This window comes from Nyctereutes procyonoides, unplaced genomic scaffold (assembly GCF_905146905.1).
Source record: "Nyctereutes procyonoides isolate TBG_1078 unplaced genomic scaffold, NYPRO_anot_genome, whole genome shotgun sequence".
Lineage (NCBI taxonomy): Eukaryota > Metazoa > Chordata > Mammalia > Carnivora > Canidae > Nyctereutes > Nyctereutes procyonoides.
Genome location: NW_026575131.1, coordinates 41,821,935 through 41,842,674, shown reverse-complemented (window position 1 = coordinate 41,842,674; position 20,740 = coordinate 41,821,935). Strand labels below are relative to the sequence as shown.

The following is a 20,740-nucleotide window of genomic DNA, read 5'->3' as shown; positions in this document are numbered from 1 at the left end:
CCAATGTTCCCATCTACCATATCTATATGTATGGTCTTATATGTATCTGGATCTCACTGCTGAGTAAATCCCAGAGGACGGGGTTAATTAGTTTTACTTCTAGTCTTTTACAAAGACTCTGGAGATTGTATCAATGTACTCACACAATTCCTAAAAACTACTACTTAACATATGCAATATTTTAAATTTAAACCTAATTTACTAGATACTAATGAATATAACTGTAAGAGGCTTTCTATATCACAAAGAGGGTTTTAATTTTAAAGATGTGTTTTTTGAGAAAGAAAGAATGCACACATGCAGAGGGAGAGGGAATCTCAGACTCCATGCCCACTGCAGAGCCTGACACAGGGCTCTATCTCACAACCCTGAGATCATGACCTGAGTTGAAACCAAGAGTCAGACCCTCAACAGACTGAGTCATCCAGCACCCCAAAAAAGTTTTTTGTTTAAATATGAAAAACTTCTCATGTGACCTAACTTCAACTTTACCTTAACCACAGTGAAAAATTTTCATTATAAAAAAAATTTTTTAACACTGAAAGGGATGATGGCTAGGTAGATACTTAAACAGAGAAATTTCCAAAAGGAAAAGGTAAAGGGTTCGAATACTACATTTTTTTTTTTTAAAGGCACATTCAACACATATTTATATTGGGAAAATGAGAAGACTGCCAAGAACAGGTGAAGGAAAGCAGGCTGTGGAGCTCTGCTCTGGAGGAATATGTTTTCATTATTTCTATTCTCCTTATACCTATTTCATGCTAGAAAACTGTAGTAAACTGTTTTACCATTTATTTCTAAAATAGTGGCTACGCTATTGCCAAATTTAATCTATTAGCCATAGATTTAAAAACTAGACAGAAAACGGTGTTCTAATCTAGTTCCAGCTTTATAAAGTACCTTTCAAAGACACTTAATTCTGAGCATTTTTGAAAAGAAAAAAAAATCCAGCACAACTACTTTTTTCTTCTCTAAGAGCAGACTATTTTGCTGGGATTTTGCTTCATTCTTTTTAAATCACAGTTTCACATGTAAAAGGAATTTAAGAAAAATAGGGGGGATTCCCTGGGTGGCGCAGCGGTTTGGCGCCTGCCTTTGGCCCAGGGCGCGATCCTGGAGACTCAGGATCGAATCCCACATCAGGCTCCCAGTGCATGGAGCCTGCTTCTCCCTCTGCCTGTGTCTCTGCCTCTCTCTCTCTCTCTCTGTGACTATCATAAATAAATAAAAATTAAAAAAAATTAAAAAAAAAGAAAGAAAAAGAAGGCTGGCCTACATCATACTTTCAGAACCAAAGAGGTAATGAGACTCCCCCCACCCAAAAAAACCTTCTGAGGGGCTGGGGGAAGGATATACCGAGGGAAGGACTCTATGGCATGATCTAAATAGGTAAATACTTTTTAGATTTTTTTTAATGTATATCTTATCACAAAACTAATATGAACTATTGACTTCATATATTCCAAACTGTTGAAAGCTAATTTTCTTAACAAAAAGAGGTTAAAATTTGTTGGAAAAGTATTAGGCAAACTTACCTTTCTGTTAAATAAACATTTTCTTCAATCAGATCAAAGTAACAAGGCATCTTCCCTTGCTTGGCACATTCTTTCCATCGCTGTGGGTCCCTGAAGTCCTCCATGACACAAGAAGGCCCAACCAGTGCTGAACCTAGGGGCACTGCCGTTTCCCCCTGCTCCACCGCCACTCGAACTTTCTTTCTGTCCTGAAGTTCACCATCACTTTCAGAATCACTCTCCAATTCCTGTCTCCTTTTTTTAGGAGGCCCTCTATCTTTCATATCATTTTTTTCTAAGTTTTTTGAAAGATCCTTCTTTTCGTTCATAGATAAAGAGTCCTTAATGGAATTGCTGCTTATTTCAGGTGCTTGCACTGACCCCTTGTCCTTCTGAAGGGATAGAAAAAATTTATTGGACTGGCTTGAAAAATGAGATCCTCCACGTTGATCCCAATTCTCCTCCTCTTCACGATCATCTGTTAAGGAATCTGGTACCTGCCCTTGAATTCGATCATATACAACCCCAGTTCCAGGAGGTCTACTTGCTGATCTTGGATCCCAGTAGCCATTGCCTTGCCAGTAATTCCGTGTCCCGCCATAATGTTCTGCACTTTGCTGATACTTGTGTCCACCGCAGGCTCCATAGCTGCTGTCAGGTTGCTGATATGTGGTAGTAGGCTTTTCTTGTTGAGAGAATTCCCACCCTAGGTTTCTGAGCTCTTCTGATGAGCGGAAACCATCCACCCGGGAGATCTCACAAGAGGAAGAAAAACTCAACTCTGTTTTTCCCAGTCTACTATCTGGCCTGTTAGGGAAAGTGATTTGTTGCCGAGACTTATTTGGGACATCTTCAAAATCATCAGAAGAATAAACTGGCAGCTCTTCTTGCTGCCTAGAAACTATTTTGGCTTTTGTGGTTTCCTCAGAATTTGGATGACCTAGAAAGTCAGATTTCACATCTGTATGACTTGTACTATCAACCCCATCACTCTGAGGATGAGCCATTTCAGACAGGTGGTTATCTATTTGTTTTCTGCTGGGCTGTGTGAAAGAAACTTCCAGATTTTTCTCTGTCCCTTTATGATGGAAGAACTTCTCGGTTTGAGAACTGGGTTTACTTGCTACACTCTCAAATTTTTCCTCATATGAATGTCTCCTTGACTCCAATCTCTCATCTTCCCAGTGGTCAGAATAGTGTCTGTAACTCTGACTGCTCCGAGAAGAACAAGGACTCGTTTCTTCCATGGGCAAAGTAGAATTCTTTGGCACTACCACAACAGACTGAAGACGGTTTCTTGGAATACTGCTATCATCAGAATCTGTATCTTCAGAGTCACTTTCATCACTTGAGCTTTCAGAAGAACCGGAATAATCTTCATGGACAGTAGATACAATCTCTGAGGCATGACCACTACTGTCACATTTTAAGGTATATGTTACACCATCACTGTCTTCCATGGTTAAATTCAAGTCACAAGAAGAAAATACAACTTCTGAATCATCAGAAGTATGTGCATGTCCTCTTCCTCCTTCTTCATCTAAAGAGATTTCTGATCTTCCTCTTCTATCAGGTAATAAGGAATTCCCTTCTTCTTGAACCTCTTGCACACCTTTCCCAGATAACCCATTATTATGCCTATTTTCCCAAGAAGCAAATCCCCTTCCTGAATCAGGAAGGCCGCTACCTACTTCTACTACTGTTTCTTTCTCTGCAAGCTTTAAAAACTCTGAACTTTTACTCTTCAGCACAGCATCCAAAACTGGAGAGGTGTTCTCTCCACATCGCAGGAGAGTCAAACTGTCCACTTTTATTCCTGGTGGAAGACTCTGAAGAGATGAAGCAATGCCTGAACTGTCTATAGGTTGATATAAATTACCGAAATGATTAACAGAAGCTGAACTAGTGCTACCAACACTCTGTTTATATTCTTCACATGCAAATTTTGAGTGCTGATCTGTCAGGGTTCTGTTATCACATATTACTGTTTTTGATTTCAAATGCACATTCATAAAGCTATTTGAAGAAATCTTCATAACTGAAGGCTCAATCTTTTCAGCTTCAGAATGATGCAAAGAAGGGTTGTCATTTGAAGTACAGTATATATCTGAATCTTTGGTTTTACAGCAAGAAACTGTCATATCAACTGGTTCTTTAATTACGGTTTTGGAATAATCTATAGTCATAACTGGCAAAGACATGAGTTTATCTTGGTGTGGCGATACCGGAGGTTCTGCTTCTCTAAATGGGCTTTCTGACTTACTATGCAGCATGCAAGTATCATCCAAGTCTTTCTCTTTACATCTACTGATATTCTGAAATCCATTTGATGGAAGCATGCATGCTTTGACCAAAGGGGATACCTCCGATCCAGTCACACTGTCATCAGAAGACATCAAAACAGTATCAGTTTTAGAAGTGCAAAATGTTGCCAAATCAGATTCTGCCCCAGGAGATCCATTTATATTTAATTCTATGGGACAATAACTTCTTAATTGATCATTCTTCGCTTTAGATAAAGAGTCTAATTCCTTAATACTATCATGGCTATCATGTCCTATAAATTCAGATTTAAAAATAAGGGATTCATCTAGCTTTTTAAAAGTAGGTGAATCATTTAATCGATTTGATGGAGATGGAGATCCAGTCTTTTCTCTTTCAGGAATTTTACTAATCATTCTTAATTCACTACCTTTTGAACAAGGAGCCTGTAAATTAAAAGAATGAGACGGTTTGATTTCCTCATTTAATTCTGTACAACAGAAAGAATTTTTAAATTTATCAGACTTGGATATAGATTTTGAAAGGGCAGATTTATAACGGGAAGCACTGTTATCATGCTTGGAATAGGACGACCCCCGTCGGAATCCCAGTTCATTAGGGGGAGTACAACATCTTTTCATTGCTTCACTTTCTGAAGTCCTTTTGGATTCTCTTTCTAGTTTAGAAGAATACTTTCCTCTCTTCTCCATCTCCAAGTAAGAGGACTCAGTTTTGCAGTCCCGATCAGATTTAGAATAGGATGATGATGTCCTTAGGTCTCTGTAAGAGAAAGAATGAGAGGAGGTACGCCTTGAATAGGTCTTCTTATACTCCTCTTCTGAGTCAGAACTCTCTCGAGCTCTGTTATCTGTATACGGCCGGGAATAGCGTGCCCTCTCTCGATAAGGGGAACTCCTATGGTAGCGACGATCAGAGTCGTAATAATGGGATCGTTCCGACCGGGAATAGGATAAACTAGTTCTGGAGCCTCTGTCAGATCTAGAACGAGATCTGCTCCGCCTTCGCTCTCTCTCTGATCTACATCGAGATGATATATACCGAGTATCTCTTTCAAGTTTTGAGTAGCTAAAATATTTATCATCTCTCTCTGTTTTAGATCGTGAAGATTTCCCTAAATCCTCACTTTTTAAAGGTGCTAAGCTCTTTTTTGAATCTCTTTCCTTTTCAATGCCTGTTGAAAATTTTAAATCATGTGATCTTTGACTTGAGGAAGTCCGTACAGAATCTTCATCAGATTCTGAAGCAAGAAAGGTGCCTTCAGATTGTGAGGATTTCTTCTTAGAACCTGTTTTTTTAGAGCCCAGATTACTCTTAGAACTATCTGGAATTTCTTCTTCCTTCCCAATATGGGAATCTTCTTTTTGTGAGGGAGTATCTACTTGCTCATTCAAATTTTGAGTTATGTGTTCTTCTGAACTATTAGATATAGCATCCTGCTTAGTGTCCACTTCTGAAGATTCTGGTACAGTTGTAATGGGTGGTTCCTTCAGTGCTCTAGCTGCTACATCTACTGGTGCTGTCATCAGAACTGGGATTGATGCGTGTGGCAAGGCCACTGGCTCTGTTATTGGTGCTGGTGGTGAGGGTATTGTGGCCTGGGGAGGTGGAGGTGGTGGAGGTGGAGATGAGGGTGGTGAGTCTACAGTTGTTGATTCTGCTATGACTGTTGGTAACGGTACTACGGGAGGTGATGGAGATGCCACTGCTGTGGCAGTAGTCAGCAGTGGTCTGGATGTCACATGAAGCAAATGTTTCTTAAAATGAATTTTGCCCAATTCTACCCTTGATTTTGGTGGGGAAGATTCTTCTGTAGTAGATAAGGTATCTCCAATGTCCATTTTAATTTTAGGGGTCAAGTCTACTTGAAGGGGTCCAGCGGGGGAGTTTGGAGTATCATTTTGCTTTTCATTGCCAAGTGCAGTCAGAAACCTGTTCTGCAAAGTTTTCTTTGTAAGGCTGAAGCTGAAAGACACCTTCTGTCGTCCCTGTTCCTCCAAGTTAACTTTTGTCTTGGTGCCTTTGGGTAAAAATCGACTAGAAGCAACACCTTTGAACATTGGTCCTTTGATGAAACCTGTTTTCTGCACATTTTCAATCTTTGCCTATAAATGAACAAAACAAGAAGTTACTACAATAACAAAGTTATTTTCAAATGACTAGCATCATAGTTTAAAATGTCAGGAAAATGAAAAGTTCTTTTAAAGGATGGTATGAATTTCACTAAGCTAGATAAGCACTTCTTTGTTATAGAAAATTTCATACTCAAAAGTATAAAGAATAGTATAATAAACCCCTAAGTAACCACCCCCCAGTTTCAACAATTACCCATACTTTTATATTCTTGTCTCATATAAAGAATTCATCTTTTTATCTTTTCAGGCAGAATTTTTAATAAGAATAAAAAAAAATCCTATATACTTCAAGATACAACACAAAAAAAGACATGTAAAAAGAGCAATGGCTAGCATCTCAGTGAGGAAAACAGTTTGTTACTATGTTCTATCTGAGAAGAAACATCAGAAGTCATTATAACCAGTGGTCTCCCAGCATCATACAGAATTACTTAGGTAACTGGTAAAATATAGATCTGCAACAAAACTCCAAAGAATTCACCAGATCTAAGGTAAGGCAAGAAAGTATGTTTTGTTTGGTTTTTTGGAAAGCAAGCACACGAGGCAATTTCAATGGACTTTCCAGATTTGAAAACCACTGGTATAGAGCAGTCTCCCATCTCATTTTATAGATGAGGTAAGCAAATGAAGACCAGATCTTTTTGCCTTCCTGTAAATTACTCTGCCCTAGCACACCATCCCACTGTCTTTGCCTGGGCCCTACACACTTAGGCATGCTGATTTATAGTCCAATCCTACTGTATGAGCAACAATTACAAAGTATACATCTAAGAAGACTTTCCCCTCCATTATTTGCCAAACCACCAAAGGAAATAGTGGGCTTTAGAAGTTAAAGGCATAATCTAGGTGGTAGAGAGTATCAGAAAAATCTATAGGAGGGATGCCTAGGTGACTCAGCGGTTGAGTGTCTGCCTTCAGCTCAGGGCATGATGCTGGAGTACCGGGATTGAGTCCCACAACAGGCTTCCTGCAGGGAGCCTGCTGCTCTCTGCCTATGTCTCTGTCTCTATGTCTCTCATGAATAAATAAAAAAATCTAAAAAAAAAATCTATAGCAAAAACACTCAAGCCTAAATTAAAGATGGTACACTGGCTATCTGCAACATTTTTCTAATTGATATTCTTTAACCAATTCTGGCCATTTAAGGGACAGTTTTCCCCTTCAATATGGTAAAATCTGAAATCAGTTTTCAACATCATACAGTAACAATTCAAGTGGGAAAGTAAATGTTTCCTCATGTATTATCATAGAGCAGTGGTCTTCAAATGCTTTTAAGAAACAGAATCCACTTGTCAAATGAAATCTTACATGGTAGCTCAATACATAACAAGTAAAATGCTGTCTCCAAAGCTGCCAGCTTCCTATAGCTTGCTTAAAGCTTTTGAAGCTCCAAGTTTAAAAATCATTTCCTTGAAATATAAAACATTCCTCACTGGAATGATTTACTATAGATCTAAAAATTCAGCAAAAGCTATTACTTCATTTCACATTCAAAATGATAGCTAGGAGTGCCTTTCTGGCAGTCAGTGGAATGTACAAGTCTTGGTCTCAGGGTTGTTGAATCTGAGCCCCACACTAGGTGTAGAGATTACTTAAAAAACAAAATCTTAAAAAAGAAAAAAAAAGATGTTAAATTTTGAGTTATTGTGAGGTTTTTGTTTTTTGTTTCAGAGAGAGAACACACACATGAAAGTGGGGAGGGACAGAGGGAGAGAGAGAATCTTAAGCAGGCTTCTTGCCCAGCTTAAAGCCCGACTCAGGGCTGAACCTCACTCACAACCCTGAGATCATGACCTGAGCCAAAATCAAGTGCTGGACACTTAACCAACTGAGCCACCCACCCCAATAATTTTGAGTTTTTAGTCCAATAATTACTGAAAAACTAGTTAAGTGATACTTACCTCATTTTCTTCTTCTCTATTGCCATCCAGCCAAGAAAGCATGCAAAAGAGTAAACAGAAATCATAAATACTTAAAACCAATTGAAATCAAAATTGTTTTTATTAAAATCTAGGATGCCTACAACCTATCTGATAAAATATTCGATTATGAGCTGTCTATTCTTCAAGTTTCAATTACATTTAGTATAGCAAATATTTATTGAAGATAGTACCATAAACTGTGAAATAAAAGGTGAATAAAGCAGAGTCTCCACCCTTAAGAAGTTTACAGTATCCTGTAAATACAAAATATAATTTTGTTACAAAAGTAAATCCAACATAATAAATACAAGGATAGAAATATGCACAGTGTAACAGCAAAGAGGGAGATAACTCAGTTTAGTAGAAAGACAGGAAAGTAAATGAATCCTCCCTAAAAGAAGAGTAGTTTCTGAAGAATATACCTGTAGGGAGATCCAAGGCAGAGGGAGATTCTCCACAAAGGCACAGAGATTAAATCATAGAACAACATATGCAAGGAAACTATAAACAGTTCAGTATTACCTCATTATAAAGTGTAGGACAGAAAGACGCCAATAATTAGGTGAAGTAGGGGGCAGCAGCCAGGTCCAAAGGCCAGTTTCTCATGAGAAATATATTTTATCTTATGCATTAGGTGTTTTCAATCCTTTGTGGTGTCAATAGTCCCTTTCCTGATTACAAGGTATACACTCTGCTCCACATCACAGCTTGTTGGCTCTCTGAGCACATAGTTATATCCTAACCACACTTGTGTCCTAAGACTAAGGAATCAAAAGCCAAAAGTCTGGTGTACACCAGTGCACCAAGGCATACTGGGGAAAGGCAAGCGACAAAAAGGCTTTAGGTTATGACAACCAGATCAGTATTTTAAGCAGAACACTCTATAGGCTGTATGGCAAGACTGGAATATAATAATTTGTTTTAAAAGCTCCTTTAAAGGAATGTACAAAACCCTGTCTCAAAATATAGGCCTGATTCCATCATAATTCAGTCCATTCACCAGTGTTTATGTAGCCATACAAAAACCAAGTGATGAAGGAGAAAAAAGTTGCCAATACATGGATGAGATCTGAATCAGGGTCAAGATTAAACACTATTCTACCCCCAAACCACTAAAATCTTCACAAATGCAATCTTAGAACAACTGTATTTCATTAATTCTATGATGTACATTTTCCCCAAATACAACATCTCTGCATCACACTATCAATAACATCATAGTTTGATTGGCAGCATTTTTTCCTTTCTTAGTGGTTCATAAGACAGCTGTATCTTACAACCTATAACATACTAGATTTGACTTAAATTAGTACCACAAGGAATTTTTTTCAAGAACATAAAAGGTACTTGGACACATCCAAGCATTTGGAATGTCATTCACATTTATTTGTACTCTCCTTTTCAGTAGACATTTAAGAATGTTCATACTCGTCTACATGGTATCCATACACATGAAGTGCTGGAAATACTGAGGTCACCAGAACTCTTTCCTAAGCCTCAGCATCTCTACTTCAGACAGCAAATGAAGAGGATAATCCTGACAAACTATAATGAAAGTCATCACATTATTAAAAAGCTGATGAAACATTATAGAGGTGGGGAGGAAATAATGCTCCATTTCAGAAATCAGAGAACTGCTTGAGAGAGATGGCAAGACATTTCCCAAAACATAACAAAATGTTTATAATATATGCCCATACAGAAAATATGGGGGACAATATAAAATTTTCTCATAGTAAAAGCATGTCATGTTAATAGAGAAAAAGACGAGGGATTCCTGGGTGGCTCAGGGGTTAAAGTGTCTTTCTTCGGCTCAGGGTGTGATCCTGGGGTCCCAGGATCGAGTCCCACATCAGGCTCCCTGCATGGATCCTGCTTCTCCCTTTGCCTGTGTCTCTGCCTCTCTCTCTGTCTCTCTCATGAATAATTAAATCTTAAGAAAGAAAGAAAGAAAAGAAAGAAAGAAAGAAAGAAAGAAAGAAAGAAAGAAAGAAAGAAAGAAAGAAAGAAAGAAAGAAAGAAAGAAAAGGAAGAAAGAAAAAGAAAGACAGACAGACAAAATTACACACAAGCAAAAGGAAAAGTCCACAATCCAATATCCAGAGACAACTGTTGTTAACACCTTGGTCTAAGAAGTCTTCTAATACTTCTGTGTACATGGCAGTGATACAGAGGACAGGGATAAACAAAAATCTTCCTTTTTAAGTATAGCAATCATATTATACAAACCATTCTGTATCTTGCTTTCCTTTCTCATCATAAATAGAACAGGTAAGCAAACAAGGTGTTTAGATCACAAAAAAATATGGAATCACTGTAACAGATTGAAGAGAATGATCTTGAAAAAAGGGAATATAGAGGAGTGAAGACAGTTAAGTTTCAAAATAAGGAAAGCATATCCTTTTAGTTTCTCTTTCTCTCTCACATCCTCATTTGAAAGTTGAGAGAAATACTTAAAATTTCTTTTTAAGTTCAGGGTAAAGTACTTAAAATTCAAGTGTAAATTCAGGGTAAAATACTTACAAATACAAAATTCAGGGTAAAATACTTAAAATTCAAGTGTAAGGAACAGAAATGGAAGCAGACTATAATCCTCAATGTTGCTGCCCAAAGTTGGACATTACTAATTTATAATAGAGCTTGTCAGCACAGTTATTCTACTTTTGCTGGCAGCATTAATTAAACTATCTGGAAGCAAATGAAGTTAACAACTGGTGAGTTACTCCCACAAGTTGGATGGGACAAAAGGGGTAACAAAAGGGGTAGAAGGCAAGGAGAACTGAAAGCATTCTCAAGAATACGTAAATGACTGAACTAGTAATCCACAGATAACAGAGAAGAGAGTGAAATCTGAAAGAAGCTGATAAACTGAAAGAATAGGGTAGGGGCAAGATACTAGAAGCTTCGAAGAATAAATCTACTGGAAACCAGAAAGAGAGGGAGAAGGGTAAGGTGAAAGAATCTGAATTATGGTCAGAGTACCAGAATTGGGGTACATTTCCAGGAAACGACAACACCCAGCTATGGCCATGGAAGCAGACTGCTGCTGCAGTAAGAGGACAAGACCTTTTTGAAGAAACAAAATCGTGAGGCCACAATTCATAGCAAGAATCAGCCACAAGTGTTTTTCAATTAAAGAACACTTGTTTTGGTAAATAGCAGAAAATAATATTCAAGGAAGGTTGACGGAACAAGGGTATGGAATACAGCTAGGAGTACAGAGTCCCCAGTATCCTTACCATGAAAAATACTGAAGCATGAGAAAACAGCCGTTTTACTCTCTAGCATAAGATCACACTAGAATGGCCTTATTTCTTCTTTTGAAAAGCTACTACAGAAGGAAAAACAGAAGACTGAAGCCAGTTGTCAAAAATGTACAGAATAAGTATCTGCAGACTGCTGAAGAACTATATTTAAAGAATGTTGATTAATCTATGTCAGCATAGTGACAAATCTCGAATAGTTCACAGGGCACATGTAGAAAACGACTTAATTAAGAAATTTAGTCATAGCAAGTTCAAAGAACCAAAGAATGACATGACTATTAAATTCAACCAATTAACTATCCAGTATCTCTGGTTAGGACACACAAAAACTAAAGCTTCCACAAGGAAGCCTAGGATAAGAGAGATTTGGCCATATCAAAAATATTCATAAATATAAATAGCTGGACAGTAAGGGAATCTATTCTGGATACCATGTCATACAAGAAATGGTACAGTTATTTACACTGGAAGAAAGACCACTTACAAGGCCATAGCGATTTATTTTAAAATATAAGAAAACTTAGAAGATAAAATATTCTTATTCTGCACAATTCCTGAAGTTGAATCTGTGACCAACAGAAGTATGGAATGAGAGATTTTAGCTCATTTTAAGTTTGAACATTTTTAAATAGATTATTTATTCATGAAAGACAGAGAGAGAGGGATGCCTGGGTGGCTCAGTGGTTGAGTGTCTGCCTTTGGCCCAGGGCATGATCCTGGGGTGCCCGGATCGAGTCCAGCATCGGGGTCCCTGCATGGAGCCTGCTTCTCTCTCTGCCTGTGTCTGCCTCTCTGTGTCTCTCATGAATAAATAAAATCTTAAAAAAAAAGAAAAAAAGAAAAAGAAAGAAGAAAAGAAAAAAGAAAAGAAAAGAAAAGAAAAGAAAAGAAAAGAAAAGAAAAGAAAAGAAAAGAAAAGAAAAGAAAAGAAAAGAAAAGAAAAGAGAAGGGATCCCTGGGTGGCGCAGCGGTTTGGCGCCTGCCTTTGGCCCAGGGCGCGATCCTGGAGACCCGGGATCGAGTCCCACGTCGGGCTCCTGGTGCATGGAGCCTGCTTCTCCCTCTGCCTGTGTCTCTGCCTCTCTCTCTCTCTCTCTGTGACTATCATAAATAAATTAATTAATTAATTAAAAAAAAAAGAAAAGAGAGGCAGAGATATAGGCAGAGGGAGAAGCAGCCTCCCTGTGGGGTGCCTGATGTGGGACTCGATCCCAGGACCCGGGGATCACGACCCAAGCTGAAGGCAGATATGCTACTGCTGAGCCATCTAGGCATCCCAGTTTGAACATTTTAAATTCATTTTCTTTATTTGAAAAATATATGTACCTGGGGAAAATTCATCATATAAGAGATAAACAACTCAAATTAGATCTCTTTCTCTAATGACAACAACTATTAAGTTCTTTATATCTTTCCAGAATTTCTAGAAGAGAAATTCTATACCTTGTTTTTCTCCATTTAAAGCCTGGGTACCATTATATATCAGTATATACATGGGTAACTTCATTTTTTAGTTCTACTTTTTTTTTTTTAAAGATTTATTTATTTATTCATGAGAGAAAGAGAAGGGGGGGGCAGAGACACAGGCAGAGGGAGAAGCAGGCTCCATGCAGGGAGTCCAACATGGGACTCGATCCCAGGACTCCCAGGATCATGCCCTGGGCCAAAGGCAGGCGCTAAACTGCTGAGCCACCCAGGGATCCCTCTACATGTTTTTTATGTAGAATAGCTTTTCATGTTTGTAAGTCATTGCTATTTTCTTTTTGCTGGGAAGTGCTTTTTCAGGTCCTTTGCCAATCATCTGAGTGGTTGGTCTTTCTGATATGTAAAAATCATATGTGAGGCATCTGCAACTGGAATAAGACATTGTATAGGGCACTGAAGTTTCCTTGTCACCAAAAATGTTTAAGAAGAATCTGGATGAGAACCTACTTCAAATGAGATAGAATTCCTGTTCTAGATGTAAAGCTAAAAATAATGTCCTAGAAGTTCTCATTCTAGGCCTACAAGTTCACTTAATTTCCTGAACCACAAATCAGAAACAGCAATTATTACTCTATCTTGATTTTAATAAGACTTTAAAGATGAAGTGGGAATGAATCTTTATAAAGATTTCTTATTAAAACTCACACTCCTCAAATGCTCAAAGTCAGTGTTCCTCACATCTGAGTGATATATGGGCCTTTTTCAAAGAGACCAAAAATTGTCAGATATCAAAGGATAGTTCTCAATTGAAGAATACTGACAATCTAAAATTAGTATACTAAAATTTATTTTACTTGAAAATTACCACTGAAAAAGGCAGTTTTCAAGTGAAATACATTTTAAAACTTCAAACTGGTCAAAATAATTTTTAAGGTGTGTGAGTTAGAAAACAGTATTATGTCGATGTTAAATTCTCAAAATTGATAAGTGCACAATGATTATAAGAGAATGCCTTTGGGCAGCCCCAGTGGCCTTGCGGTTTAGGGCCGTCTGCAGTCCAGGGTCTGATCCTGGAGATCCAGGATCGAGTTACACATCGGGCTCCCTGCATGGAGCCTGCTTCTCCCTCTGCCTGTATCTCTGCCTCTCACTCTCTGTGTCTGTCATGAATAAATAAATAAATAAAATCTTAAAAAAAAAAAAATAAGAGAATGCCTTTGTTTTTAGAAAATACACATTGGACGATATGGGAGTAAAAAGGCATAATTCTAACAAACATTTCAGAAAAAATGTAATTTGTGTATGTATGTGTGTAGAAAAAAATGATAAATGGTAAAATGTTCACATGGGGTGAAGGCAATATATAGGAAACCTCTATTATTTTTGATCATTCTGTAAGTCTGAAATTATTTCAAAGCTAATCAAATATGGAAAAACTTTTAAATACCCTTACAAAATCTCCATCCCTTAAGAAATTGTTCAGAAAAAGGCTATGTGGACTCTTAGAGAGTCACAGAGCCTCAGCCAGAGAAACACTACCTCCAATTTTTCAAATTCATATTCTGGAAGGCAGTGATGAGAATAAGCTACATAAAAACTAGACCCTAGACTGAAATTGTAGATGCAGGGTATTGTGAAGAGCTGAAAACTCAAAAGATAAGAGAACTGTTGGTAACAAAGGAAGGAAGCCACCAATGACAACCTGAAGAGTATTTCCCAACATTGCTTGTAACATATCCTCACCAAGAGGTATACTCAAGTTGTACTCTGAACTCTCTGGAAGAAAGGTAACTTGCTGTGTGTACTCAGTCCCAAGGAAAGGTCACGAAGAAATACTGGCAGAGAGCCCTTCTCAAATACTTAAGTGATTATCTCCACTATTAGGAAAGAAATGGAATTTCATAGCTTTAGCTACACTCCCCCCCATTTGTTTCCATTTTAGGTTGCTAAATCTGTGACCTGCTCCCCAACAAGTACAAACAAAAACATCTGTCTTGGAAAAAGAAGTCAGAATGAATGCACTGAATGAAGAAGCCAGAAGTCATGCATGTTTTGACATTTACACTTTTAGGCACTTATAATATCATACAAGTAAAACCTTAAATGCCTCTGATATTCAATGATACAGAAAAGTGGCACGTCAGGGAGAAAGCCTTCTTAAGTAAAACTTTTATTACAAAAGATCAGATCTACTTAGTTCACAGCTTGACCCAAGATCATACACATTTGCAAACTTCTCAACAAACTCTGTTAATCCTTCTGAAGGTCAAGGTTTTTGTAGGAAATAGGTATCCTAGCTAACTACCATGAGTTAGGTAAACTTACGGCAAAAGTGGAGACCACATCACGTTTTTCAACAGCTTACAACCACATTTACGGATTGCCCAATGACTTATTTTAGAAAGGCAACAGTATTAATAACATATATCAGAACTTGTATCAATCACAAGACTATTTGTTCAACAATTATTTAAGGTTCTACCCTTCTGAAGCAGTATTAACTCTATTTGGGCAAGATGTCAAGTTCACTGAATTTCTCCCTTTGCTTGAGGTAAGATGGCACAGAGGTATACCAAATAACCACAATACAAGGTAATAAGTAATAATTGCCATAAATGAGAAAGCTAATGAGGGTCTTTCTTTTTAATTTTTTTTTTTGGTTCAACCTCATCCTACTTTCCTGACTGTCCATGAAAGCACACCTTTAGCATTTATAATTTTATTAGGATGGCAATATAACACAACAAAAAGATCAAACTTCGATGATTTCTACATTGAAATCCTGCCATGTCTCTACTACTCACTCACTCTATGACTTGTGCCACTCAATTCCCTTTCTTACTCTCCGAGATGCCTGTTTCACAAATCTTCCTACCCATAATCTTTAATACTATCATCACCCTGACCAATCTCAATTGATCCCATCACTTTACTCAGTGCCCTATCCTCTTGCCTTCTCATAGACTTCCATTTCCTATTTCTTTCCTTTCCTCTATTATCAGTGTCTGTTTCTCTTTTTCTTCATTCTCAAACAACTTTAAAGATACTTTATCTTAAAAAAAAAAAAAAAAAAAAAAGGCCGGAGTGGAGGTGGGCTGTTATTAGGGACTAACATATTCTTTAAGATGTTATTTATTCATTCATGAAAGACACAGAGAGGCAGAGACACAGGCAGAGGGAGGAGAACCCTCCCTTCCCACAGGAAGCCTGATGTGGGTGGGACTCCACTCCAAGACCCCAGGATCACGACCTGAGCCAAAGGCAGATGCTCAACCACTGAGCCACCCAGGCGTCCCACTAGGGACCAATATCTTAAAAGCCAATGGTCAATTTCATTCCAGGGACCACATTCTGTTTTCCTCCTACCCTTACTGGCTATTCCCTCCTTAATCTTATTGCTCTTTCTATTCTACTGGATGTCTTCAAGTTGGAATACCCCAAAATCTGATCCCTGCTTGGCTCTCCTCTTCTCCATCTTATCTTTTCCCTCTTCCCTTATCTCATTCAGATTCATGGCTTTCAGTATCATCTATACTGGTAACTCCCCCATCTCCAAATCCAACCACTATGTACATACTTACCCAGTACTCAATGGACAAATGGACATCTCTACTTGAATATCTGCTATATATCTCAAATATAACATGGTCAAAATGGAGCTAATGATGATTACATACATGTGTATACACCAATTATAATGATCATTATACACATTATAAATTTACTGAACAGCCAGATGATCTTTCAAAACCATAAATCAGATCATGGCACATGCCTGCCTACTCTCTCTCTCTCTAACCTCTTTTCACAGTCCTTCCTCATTCCCTAGGTTCTAGCCCACATAAGCCCTCTTTCTGTACCTCAAACATTCCAAACTAATTTCTGACGTTTTCACCTGAAGGTGTCTTCTTAGAATACCATTTCCTCTAGATCTTCAACAGATTGCTCCTTCTCAGTAACAGGATGACAGCTCAAATGTTATCTCCAAGATTCTCCCATCACTCTATCGCATTTTAGTCCTTAGTTTATTCCTAGTATTATCAATATGGGATTTTTTTACTTTCCTTTTTCTTCTTAATCTTTTTTTATAATGTAGTGCCTATTTCCTTTCACTAGAAACAAGCTCCTTTTGAGCACGAGTTTGTTTTATCTTGCTGCCAGCGGCATTTAAGTGCCAAAAACAGGGACACCTAGCTGGCTCAGAGGTTGTGCATCTATCTGCCTTTGGATCAGGTTGTGATCCCAGATTCCTGGGATCAAGTCCCGCAGGGAGTCTGCTTCTCCCTCTGCCTATGTCTCTGCCTTTTTATCTTATGAATAAATAAAATCCTTTACAAAAAAATGCCAAAAACACTACTCAGAACAAAGGGAAGTAAGTACTCAGTAAATGTCTGACACCATCATTCCCACTTTCCTATCTAGATAAACTTGCTTTACGCTACTCCCCAGAAGAATTTCAATGGTTAAGATGGGTCTCCAAATTCAAACATAGATCAGTCTCAACCTCAAGTCATTTTTCATACTGCTTTTTTAAAAAAGATTTATTTATTTATTCATGAGAAACACACAGAGAGAAAGGCAGAGGTATAGGCAGAGGGAGAAGCAGGCTCCCCACAACAACCTCAATGTGGGACCCAATCCTAGAACCCGGGATCATGCCCTGGGCCGAAGGCAGAAGCTCAACCGCTGAGCCACCCAGGCGTCCCCATACTGCTCTTCATTCTACCATCCTCCTCCCTCTCTCCCAGCCTCCTCCATACACACATATCATCCCCCCTAAACCCATCTTAATCTCCTCAGCTACTTTGGTCTTTCATTTATTTGGCAATTACCTAGTATGCACTCAGTACCATATTGTCTTTTCCTATCCCTTTCCTTACCATTCCAGGAACTACTACTAAACTCAACCCCTAAACCATGTACTTTCCAGACTGACAATCACTTACAACCTTGACCTTCTATTTACTGTTTCAGCCTCCCAGCTAGGGTTTCAGTACAAAGAGACAAAGGCAACATTTAGCCCTTATTGTATAATCTCCCCTGGCTTTACCATTTCCATTCCTAGCATAAATTCTCATCACTTTTTGAATTTAAAAAATCCTTAATAATAGTACCATGTTTTAACTTTCTCATTTCAAGCAATTCTCAAAGAAAAAGACACACCTAAAAAGTGACTTGAGAAAAAAAAAAAAAAGCCACTCAGAATGACCATAAATTAATTTATAACATCTGCCATACTTTCTCATCCAAAACATAGGACCCAGGAGGACAAGTGGATTAAAACATCCATGAGAAATATATGTGATTTATGTAGACAATGAAGCCATGAATACCACCCCGCTTTTTATGAAAGGCCTGGAAACTTTAGGCAAAGCACTTTGAATGAATTCGCTAACCTGAACCAGTGCCAATGGACCTGATAAACAGAAGCACTGTTACTCATTTGCTTTAAGTCCACATCTTCAACTAGCATAGTATCTAAAATATACAGAAAGCTCTTAATAGAGGCTCATACAGATTAAATCTAGAAAAAAATTAATGAAATGTTATTAAATTTCAGGCAAGAATATTCTCACAGGAAATAATTTGATCCAAACACTATCTTATATATGTATATATACACATACATACATATATATATGTATATATAGTGTATATACATATACACACATCAAAATAACAGCTCTCTCCCCCAACGTTACATCCATCAACCATTCTCAGGCCCCAAGAGTTGAAACCTTATTTTAACATAGTATCTACATATGATAGTGAGTAAAACTAAGAAGTTATTTTCTTTAAACAAGCAATCACTTTGTAAACAAACACAGATGATCTCAAATGTATCCCTGCAGAGTTCCACAGTCAGTGAGGAAAGGTAAGAATATCATTCCAAATGTTAACAATTGTATATTTACCTGAAATGGCTAAATTTGTCTTCTAACCTGGTTTGCAAGAACACCTACATGAAGTGAATTACGTTCTCCTCTTCAAGCAATCTGCTTTTTCCAAAAGTATGTGGTGATCTAATTTGAACATTTTAGGACCTGTTATATACAAATGAGTTTCACTACTTTTATTCACTATTTTTTTTCTTTTATTCACTATTGTAAGTTAAGTCTCTTAAGTTATCTGTTTTATTTTCCTCATTAGGTAGATGTGGGAGGGGGATCCCCATAAACAAATAACCTTCAAAAGACAGAAATGTGTTAATGCTGAAATCCAATTTTAGTACCAGCTGATGAATCACCACAGAAGGAATTGAGGATAAGTTCTTAGTGAGCTGGTCACATTGTACTACTGTCGTATAGCCCCCATTACTAGACTACCATCCCCACTATAAGCAGTTACCAGAATATTTTCTATTTGTGGGTCACTAGAATAAATGCTTTACATACAACTAGTCCTTCTGCAATCCTCAAACCTATAAAGGGTATACTATTTGTATTCCCATTTTGTAAATGAAGAAACCTCACATCATTGCTAACAAAGTCACAGAGCCAAGTATCCAGGCTTTTTGATTGCAGAACCCTTGCTCTTTAAATCAAATAGTTATTAGCTATTACACAGAACTAGGAGCAAAGGGCAAAAAAGTTCCAGAGAAACATATTTTGACTCAGTGTACTAGTAAATTATCTGCTTAGCAACAGAAGGGGCTGTATAATGAAATAAAGAGTAACAGTCCTGATGGTCATGTGTCTCAAGAAACTCCTAGTCTGTATGCAAGAAATCTAGTCCACTGCGTATCTAAAGAAACTCCTAAACTGTATGCAAGAAATCACTAGGTTTTTTGGTCTCCCTCACTTCCACAACTTCAGAGTAGACTCTTCTATGAGGAAATACTCTACTGAAATCAATGAGGAATACTGAATCTGAGGGAGGCTTGCTATAGATAGATTGTAGGATATAAAGTAGTGAGTGTTTAAAAGCTGCACCTACCCTGTATTTTACCAGACTGAATACTTATGCCAACCAGCCTTCTAGTCCTACTCTTAACCACATTAAACAGAAACATGAAAATAGATGGTGGTCACTTCCTTCATGTGGTTATTATAGACTCTAATGCAAATTAGCTCTTTAAAACTCACCTTCAAAATTAAAACAATGAAAGTAAAACACGTGATGTGATTAAACCTACACACGAGATAGAAGACGATTCTTTTTTTATACGCAAAGATAATAATTCAGAATCTTTCTCTTTCATAAATACCTGCTTTCTTTGGTGTTAATATTAAAAATGCTTCTGAAAATAATTTCATTCTTTCATGTTTCACAAGCAAGTTTTTTTCTGTTATAAATATTTAAAAAAATCTACATGGGCTGCATTTAAATTTTGGTAACACAATGAACACAGCAACTCAGAATGTTCCTAGAATAAATCACCTCCAGACCCAAATCAAAACACACAGAAAAGGAATGAAACTCAGTTTAAAAAGAGAGAGAGAAAGAGAAAGAAAAATTCAGTTTTCTTCAGGAGCAACAGCTAAAACACAATAAAATAGCCATCATTTACTTTCTAGTTATTAAGCATTTTCCAAAAATAGCAAATTAATGTTTGAGGTGTGAAAGAGAAAGGTTTCAAGTCAACTAATAAAAGGACAAGTATGATAAAGATAACCATGCCTCAAAACAAACCAACCCTGAAACACTTATTCTTACAAGGCAGAGCCAATGATAATATAAGATAACTGTGAATTACAATGCACTGAACACACCACCCCTCACCATTTCGTGCATGGAAAAATGAAGGTTAAAATAAAATGCAAAGGTTATCCACGTGATAGCAAAAGATTGGAACTAGCCTAAATGTTCATCAAAAGAGTGGCTGAATAACTCTGGTACATCCATTCAATAAAGCAGTATACAGCATAATAAAGCAATGATGAGGAGCTCTGTATACTGCTCTGGTAGGATCTCCAGAATATATTGATAAGTGAAACAGCAAGACACAAAACAGTGGAAAATAGAAGACTCAACCAAAATTAAACATAATGAGTATATATTAAAGGAAATGGTGAGAGGAGATCAAGGATGAAAAGTTATTCCTCGGGATCCCTGGGTGGCGCAGCTGTTTGGCGCCTGCCTTTGGCCCGGGGCGCGATCCTGGAGACCTGGGATCGAATCCCATGTCGGGCTCCTGGTGCATGGAGCCTGCTTCTCCCTCTGCCTCTCTCTCTGTGACTATCATAAATAAATAA

General features: G+C 37.7%; 1 protein-coding gene across 3 annotated transcripts in view; it reads right to left on the bottom strand.

Moving 5' to 3' along the window:
* Positions 1-20,740, bottom strand: part of SETD2 (SET domain containing 2, histone lysine methyltransferase) — a 126,977-nt gene that overhangs the window by 85,686 nt on the left and 20,551 nt on the right. For all 3 annotated transcript variants that reach the window (XR_008666857.1, XM_055343496.1, XM_055343495.1), the window contains exons 2-3: positions 7,834-7,849; positions 1,539-5,902 (exon numbers count right to left, since the gene is read on the bottom strand). Coding sequence is in view for 2 of the 3 variants with exons in the window: in XM_055343496.1 (XP_055199471.1) it covers positions 1,539-5,902; positions 7,834-7,849 (4,380 nt within the window). In the remaining variant the exon portion in view is untranslated. The remainder of the gene's footprint in view (positions 1-1,538; positions 5,903-7,833; positions 7,850-20,740) is intronic.